Consider the following 8,565-nt stretch of genomic DNA (forward strand, 5'->3'; position numbering starts at 1 on the left):
GAATTTTGAGCAAAATATTTCCCTCCCTAAACCATCCCCATACCTTAGACCAAAAAACAAAACCATCCCCATGCGCACACAAATTAATGACAAACACCAAATTCATACGTTAACTCTCGAAAATTAGCTGGACTAAACGAAAGTGCTTTTCCGTACGGTCAGCTCTGTATTGTTCTCAGCAGCACTACCTGCCCGTACGGTCAGCTCTGTAATCACACAGGCACGTCGCGCTTCTCCATATAAACCCACCTCTCTCCATTTCTAGAAACCCAAAACCCCATTTTGGAAAACATTTGCATTTGCTCCCCCTCTTCTTGTTACCTTCTTACCAGTCCCACTGTTTCACTCAGAGACAGTGAGACGCCATAAAAATGGCGGGAGCTACTACTCTGCTTTGTTCTCCTCGCCGAATCTCTCGTTTTGCCTTACCATCATCTTCATCTTGTTCTTTCTCTTCAGCTTCTGCTCCTAGAAACCACCGCCACCGTCCTATTCCGGACGTCCCCTCCGCACCCTCTCTGCTCCGAGCCCACATAAGATTACTCCCTTCCTCCTCCCACCCCCATCTCACAACCCACTTCAGGTGCCTCTCCTCACGCGCCTTCGCCGCTTCTTCTGACACTCCACCATCTGGTACATAACATGACTATGTTCCACTTTCAAATCCCAAGCTACCATCTTTTTGTTATTTTGCGATATAATGGATTTTTTTTCTTGTGGGTACAGAGTGCTCGGAGGTGAAAGATGAAGTTTTGGACAAGCTGGGATTCGAGAAGGTTACCAAAGAGTTCATTGGGGAGTGCAAGTCGAAAGCTTTGCTTTTCCGGCACAAAAAGACCGGTGCCCAAGTCATTTCTATGTCCAACGACGATGAAGAAAAGGTCTTTAGCATTATTTTCCGGAACCCACTGTGAGTGCTCTTCCAAAATGTCTCCTTTCCTTTTCTTTGTGGTAAAATGAAGCTGCCCATTTATGCATTTTCAAGAATCATATATATAAAAAAAAAATGTTTTGGAATGAATTGGAAAAGCCTCCTTGTTTATCTATTTAATCTTTATTTTTTGGTTAAAGCCTCCTTGTTTATTTAACTGTTGATGCAGGAAGGATTCCACTGGAATTTCACAAATACTGCAACGGAGTGTATACCGTGGGTCAAGAAAGTACCCTGTGAAAAATCCATTTGAGGAGGTGATTGGAGGGACCTTGGGTAATTTTTCGGAAAAATTCATATATTCTGATAGGACTTGCTACGTAGTTACTTCCACACATACAAAGGTAAAACGGGTTGTGAAAGTTAAGGAAAAGGGTCTCTGTTGTATCTACTCTGTATTCTAACAACAAGGTCGTCATTTTTATATCAGGATTTTTATAATCTGGTTGATATGAACCTCGACGCCGTCTTCTTTCCTAAATGTGTGGAGGACATACAGATTTTCCGGCAGGAGGGTTGGCATTTCGAGCTCAACGACCCTTTCGGGGACATATCTTATAAAGGTTGCACATCCGATTGATGTTCCCAGTTCTCTTGTGTTCTGGTTTTTAATTACATTTCCTTTGGCAAAGTTCCATGTTTCTGGCTTATAAATTCCATTAATTTCCACGTATGAAAATGTGTTAATTTCTTCGTAAATAATTTTTTTTTTCTTTTAATTATAGGAGCTGTCTTCAATCAGATGAAAAAGTATTATTCTCAGCCTGCGCCCATAAGTATATTAAAGCAGACTACTCGACAGGCAAGTTTTCTTTCTACTTCCATTTTGTCCAATTGTTTATTGTCTATGTTTTTGACATTTTGGCAGGTTTACATCAGAACTCAACTGTTTCTCTCTCAGTTCATGTCCTTAGGAAATCTTAAGAGCTACACAGTCATCATTTATCATTGATGACTAGAGAGCTACCAGTTTGGTTATTATGTTTCCTTAGTGTCATCTTCTTTGTTTTCATTATTCATTTCGATATATGTTTAATATATCTGGTTAACATTTTCTACAGGCCATTTTTCCAGAGACTACATATGGTTTTGACTGTACAGGTGATCCAAAAGTTATTCCCCAATTGTCATTTAAGGAATTCAAGGTTTGTTTGTTCACTAAGGAGGAGGATTCGCTATTTTGTACATCAGAATACCATGATAAACTTTAAAACTGTTACTAACTTTTTATTTTAGACTCTAGACTCTGATTTTCTCAAAGTACGTAGTAAGCTGTTGTTATATTAGCACATTAATTCTCTGCAATTTTTTGAGGAATGCCCCGGAAAATCATCCTAACTTCTGAACCATTTGAAGGACACATTCCAACTAGCGTCATCTCATTTGGTTGTATAATTATGGTATTTAGGATTTTATTACAAAAAGGTTTTGGACAAATAATTCTATTTTTATGAAAGAGCGTTTGTATGTCAGTCACAGTGACTTCTAGTAGCATTACCTCCTTTTTTTATCTCTAATATTCTGATACTCTCTCTCTCTCTCTCTCTCTCTCTCTCTCTCTCTATATATATATATATATATATATATATATATATATATTGGGCTCATGCATATGTCTGGTACCATCTTCTGCCAAATTGTCTGAATGTCAAGCACGTTATCTATAAACATATGATTCTTCTCTCTATATATATATGAACTGTTTCGTAAAGTTTATTTAGTACTAGTTATTTTCTTTCTGAGTTTCTGACGATAAAATTACAGGAGTTCCACCGTAAATATTACCATCCCAGTAATGCAAGGATATGGTTTTATGGAGATGATGATCCAACTGAGCGCCTGCGCATTTTGAGTGGTATTGAAATAGATCCAACATGTGACTACTTTGCCTGCAAAGTATCTTATGGCTATTTTGACCTTTACCTTAAAAGAGTGGGGGAGATTTCTCATATCAAATAGCTACTTTGATGCATGACTGTTTTGACTTATCAACTTTACTATATCTTAAAGAAGGTTGTCAAACCTGTAAATCACAAATATCCCTCCATTTCGGTTTTGCCACCAACTTGTTTTCAAGAACTAAAACAGAGTTTACTTAAAATTCAGATGAGGAAATGAACAGCTGTTAGAGCAATACATTGGTCAGCGATGTCTTTTCTTATGTAATTTCTTTTCCTTGTGATGATTCAGATGAATGAGTTTAAGATTGTCAAATTTAATTTAGAAACTTATATCTGAACCATCTTACTCTCTCTCAGAGTACCTGGATATGTTTGATGCAAGCTCAGCTCCAAATGAATCGAGGATTAAACCACAGAAACTATTTTCAGAACCAGTTAGGATTTTTAAGAAATATCCTTCTATTCCATGTGCTGATTTAAAAAAGAAAAACATGGTATGCCTCAGTTGGCTGCTCTGTGATAGGCCTCTAGACATGGAGACTGAGCGGACGATTCAGGTTTTGCTTCATCTTATGTCGGGAACTATTTTTTCTCCACTGAAAAGAATCTTGCTTGAAAATGGCTTTGTAGATGTTTTTATTGAGGTTTCTGTTGATCTCCTTCAACCTGTATTTAGTGTTGGGGTGATGAGTGTTTCTCATGATGACATTTTAAAAGTAGAAGAATTAGTCATGAGTACACTTAAGAAATTAGCAAAGGAAGGCTTCGATTCAGATACTCTGGAAGTATCCTTGAATGGGATGGAGTTTAATCTCAGGGAATACAATGATGAACCATATCCTCGAGGCATGTCCTTATTGGTTCGATCCATGGTAAGACATACACCTCTTTAGTTTTGTTTTCTCCTTTGTTTTTTTTTTCTTTGTCGATAAAATTCCTGGCATGTATTATAGCCATTTATTCTTGGTCATGAGCTTAATATGTTAATTCTCTATAGGATCAATGGATATTTGATATGGATCCCTTTGAGCCATTAAAGTATGGGAAATCTTTAACGGCACTGAAATCCAGAATACAAAAGGAAGGCTCTAAGACTGTTTTCTCTCCTCTGATAGAGAAATTCATCCTGCACAATCCCCATAGAGTTGTGGTAGAAATGCAGGTAATCATTTAAAGCATTTTGCATTACACTTTGTGGCCATGTTTGTTATTCCTAACCAGCTACTTCTTTGTCAGCCTGATCCACAAAAGGCTTCTCGTGCTGAAAAAGCTGAGAAAGAAATTCTGGGGAAAGTTAAAGCAAGCTTAACAGATAAAGATCTCGCTGGCCTGGTACATGCTACACAGGAGCTGCGACTGAAGCAGGCAACTCCTGACCCACCAGAAGCTATGAGAAGTGTTCCAAGCCTCTCTCTGCAAGACATTCCAAAGGAACCTACTACTGTTCCAAAAGAGGTGATCTTCACCTTAAATTTCTGGTTTCTTATATATGTTTAAGTTTGATATGAGTTTCCTTATGGGTTAGTTTCTGCAAGAATAAAAAAATAAAAACGCATATTTTATATGTAGGTTGGCTATATCAATGGAGTTAAAGTATTGCAGCATGACCTCTTCACAAATGATGTCCTTTATACTGACATTGTGTTTGACATGAGTTCACTAAAGCAAGAGCTTCTTCCTTTGGTACCTCTTTTCTGGTAAGATTCTATCTTCTATGTAAGTAACCTAATTTTTCATTACTATTTGGTTTCATCGTGAACACGACATGATGATGAGCCAGAGACTGTCATTGTGTTCGTTTTAATTGCCTGTCATTAATTTAGAAACTAACAAGGCTAACCTTTATCCTCATTCCTGACCACCTGACTCAATACCAGATTGATGCCAGTGCCCTTTTTTAGTTGAATCTTTTTGTTCTATTAGACTTTCAGAAACCCATGCTCAGCTCTTAAATCATGTCATCCATCCTGGAGGGCAATGTCGTAATTTTTGTAGAACACCTGAGTATAGTGATAACTTTACCTTAAACTACATTTGGAATTGTGCATAATAATAGAACTGCATGTTTTTTTTTCACAAGAAACTTGTGATTACATTCACTTTCTGTTAATACCAATGGTTATTCTGCATGCAACACTCATGTTATAGGAAAACTGAATATTTCTGTGGATATCCGGTGATTGTTGAATAAAACACTAGTTGTTTCGGCTAATTATACTTACAAAAGCAACGAAAATATTCTTTAACATCTTAATCGCAAAGCATCAATAATGGTAGTAGTAGTTGCAGCACCAGTATGACAATTATGCTCTCAGTAATGAACTGATTCTTTACTTACATCAGCACTGTTGTATGTTGATAATAATATTTGAACTAGCAGTTAACCTCTACATGTTTACAAAGAAGAGTCTTATTTTAGAAAAACAAAAAATTGTTTTAATCCAAAGTTTTTTATCCTTTGTTGACTATATCATGCTGTTCTTGACAGTTTCGCATTGGAAAACATGAATACAAAAGACACGTGTTTTATTGGTCTTCATCGCTCGGTTCTAAGAAAAACTGGTGGAATATCAATTGAGCCAATGATACGGTGCACGGAAGATCCCTGTTGCCATATAATTGTTCGAGGGAAAGCCATGGCCAGACGTGCTGAAGATCTATTTGACCTGGTATTCTTTTCCCTTTGCTTTTCATAGTTTGCAAATTAGTGTTTCTAGTTTCCTTTTCTTCGTATCCTGGGCAGAGGGGATTTGAACTTGGGTGTGTGTGTCTAAATAATTTTGTATGCTATTAGTACTTATTGGTCTTCAGTTAACTTCCCTCATCAGTTGACAATAGTTTTTCTGATATGGGCAAGGGCTTATGCACGTATGTTTACATCAGAACAATAACTGAATGCTGATTGAATCCATTTTCCTACACACTGTAGTAGTTAATTTGTTAATTCTATTTTTTTTTTATTACGGGAAACAAGAATTTTAGCGAAAAACAGAAACGCAATGCAAAAGCTGATGGCATGTTATTGCAGATAAACTATCTTCTTCAAGAAGTCCAGTTTACAGACCACCGGCGGCTTAAGCAGCTTGTTTCCCATGCTATAGTGCAGGTATTATAAACTTTATTCGGAAAAGCTCAACATAGCCGGTCCGTAACTTTAACTATCAAAGCTTGGGGTTTATATTATGTCATTTTCAGTACCAACAAAGTGTTGAAGGTCAGAACATTGTTGCGGTAAGGATGGAAGCAAAGCTAAATGTTTTCGGGTGGATTTGTGAACAATTTTTCGGTATCAGGTAGGACTGAATTTTTGAACTGATTTGTCTTCTGGCCTAATCTTTGCATATCCTAACTGTTCTTGTGTCTATTCCTGTCTCTGTGAATTGTATTTTTCAGAAACTTGGGACTATTGTTTATGATTTCCAGTTTGCTAACCACTTTGTTCTTGCTATTTATTATACATCTTTTAAACTATTTAAATATTTAGGTTCATTCCAAGACCTTGCCATTTTAACTTTGTTATGCACTATCTTATGCATATCTCTTTGAGATAAAGAACAATTTATGTCAGTTGACATCTTAGCCTATATTTGAGATGAATAATTGGAAAGCTTTTAAGTTCTGTGCAATGATTTTCTTAGAGTATGGATAATTCAGCATTTACTACAGAAAAATGATGGGACCAATACAGTTTCTCATACAGTTTGTATATTTTTTCTTAGTAACTTGGAGTTTCTACAAGCGCTTGAAAAGAAAGTTGATCAAGATTGGGAAAGAATTTCTTCATCTCTCGAGGAGATTCGCAAGTCCTTGTTTACTAGGAAACGTTGTATAATTAATATGACTGCTGAAGGGAAGAATCTTACCAAATCTGAGCAGTTTGTTGGCAAATTTCTGGATTTGCTGCCTGGTAACTCTCCCTGTGCAACAACTACTTGGAATGCTAGACTACCTTGTGTAAACGAAGCCATCATAATACCTACTCCGGTTAGAACTGAAATCATTTTCTGCTTGGTTCCTTTCTGTATATTAATTGTGGGGAGTGATTGTCCTCAACTCTTACGTTCTACAGTTTTTTTTTTCTTTTGGTCTGATACGTTCTACAGGTTAACCATGTTGGAAAATCTGTTAACATTCATAACACTGGTTATCGGGTTAATGGAAGAACATATGTTATCTCCACATTTCTTGCTGGTGCACGTACATGGTTGCCTGATCGCACACTAATTAGTGGTGCAGTGTGTGCCTCTTATCGCTTTGATAATTACTCAGGTAAAAAAATTTGCATGGACTTTTAATTGCTGTTTTAGAACCTCACTGACAATTTTATGTAGGAGAATGCTCTTTCTTACATTCTGGTGACACCAACTTGTTGAAGACCCTTGACCGATATGATAACACTGGAGATTTTCTAAGACAATTAGAAATGGATAATGATACTCTGAAAAAGGTCATTATTCAGACACTCAAACACGACTCGTGCAAGTATCCTGATCCCAGAGCCAAAGGTTACAATAGGTATGTGAACATCATGTTTTGTAGGAGAGTGGAGACATATAAGTGTCACTTGATACAAAAGGGAACAAGAAGAAAGAAAGAAATATGTTTCAGCATAGTTTATGAACTGCTTCCCATCATTTTCTATTTCTTGTAGTTTGGTGCAGTATTTAACGGGAGTCACAGAAGAAGAAAGGAAAAGGAGACATGAAGAGATATTGTCAACGAGGTAAAGAGGCTGTCAATTGTTTGGTGGTTTTAGCTGATAAAGTTGTAAGGCAGATCGTTGCCATCTTGACTAATTTTTGAACAATTTTTAAGCGATGCTTCGGCAAAAACTAGATTAGGACAATGGAGAAGGGAATTTGAGCATTCTACTTGTTTGTCTGACCTTAGTTGATCATTATTTACTACTTATATTTGTCCAATTGAAGCCTCATTATCTGCATTATGTACACCATTTCATTTCCTTTGGCCATAGACAACTTCCATGATGCTTGTAAAAGCTAAAATTTTATTTGTATTCAGATTCTTTTACGCTAACATAACATTGATTAAGGCTCATACCTGTGAATATTTTACGACGTTACAATATTTTTACGTTGTTATACGCCTTTGTGACGCAGCTTCAAGGACTTCAAGGAATTTGCAGATGCATTCGACGCAGTCAAAGACAAAGGGGTTGTTGTTGCAGTGGGAGCACCAAATGATGTTCATGCAGCACTAAAAGAGCGACCTGACTTCTTTCAAGTAAAGACAGTACCCTTCACCCGTGCAGAATTTTAGGTTGCCTGGGATATTGGTTTCTTCTGTTTTGGCCTTTCTAGTAATCAGACTTATACGCTCAGAGCAGATTACCTTTTGCCAGTTCTTTGTAAACAATGGGTAGAATCTTTGACTGGATATTACGTACCTTCAATTGTCGACATACTAATGCAATTGGTGTGCCAGTCCTGAGACTATCTTTTCCTATATATTACTATTGAAATTGTAATTTGATGCTCAATACTTAACATAATCAGGGTTAGTCCAAATTTTAACCCAAAAAAATTACTATATTGTTAGATGGGTGGCAATATATTTCTTTATCATTCCTATATGTGATAAAAAAAAAAATTGAAATTAATGCAAATGTTGGTTAGGTTAGTTGACCAAGGCAGTGTGTTCGTTCCATTCCATTGCACCCGAGTTCGAACCTCCTTTCCGTACATTAGAATAGTTTAGAATATTGCCATTGTC

General features: G+C 36.8%; 1 protein-coding gene across 1 annotated transcript; it reads left to right on the forward strand.

The window, feature by feature from the left end:
* Window positions 1-261: 261 nt before the first annotated feature.
* LOC110772523 (presequence protease 1, chloroplastic/mitochondrial-like) lies at window positions 262-8,363 on the forward strand. Its single transcript, XM_021976958.2, has 19 exons — window positions 262-633; window positions 727-910; window positions 1,101-1,275; window positions 1,362-1,494; window positions 1,657-1,733; window positions 1,993-2,076; window positions 2,696-2,786; window positions 3,190-3,704; window positions 3,830-3,994; window positions 4,069-4,287; window positions 4,402-4,529; window positions 5,321-5,501; window positions 5,861-5,938; window positions 6,028-6,125; window positions 6,552-6,816; window positions 6,936-7,101; window positions 7,164-7,347; window positions 7,484-7,555; window positions 7,953-8,363. The coding sequence occupies exons 1-19, from the start codon at window positions 372-374 to the stop codon at window positions 8,110-8,112; spliced, it is 3,237 nt and encodes a 1,078-aa protein (XP_021832650.1). The 5' UTR covers window positions 262-371; the 3' UTR covers window positions 8,113-8,363.
* The last annotated feature ends 202 nt before the right edge of the window (window positions 8,364-8,565 follow it).

This window comes from Prunus avium, chromosome 8, assembly GCF_965620075.1.
Source record: "Prunus avium chromosome 8, drPruAviu1.hap1.1, whole genome shotgun sequence".
In the NCBI taxonomy this organism is placed as follows: Eukaryota; Viridiplantae; Streptophyta; class Magnoliopsida; order Rosales; family Rosaceae; genus Prunus; species Prunus avium.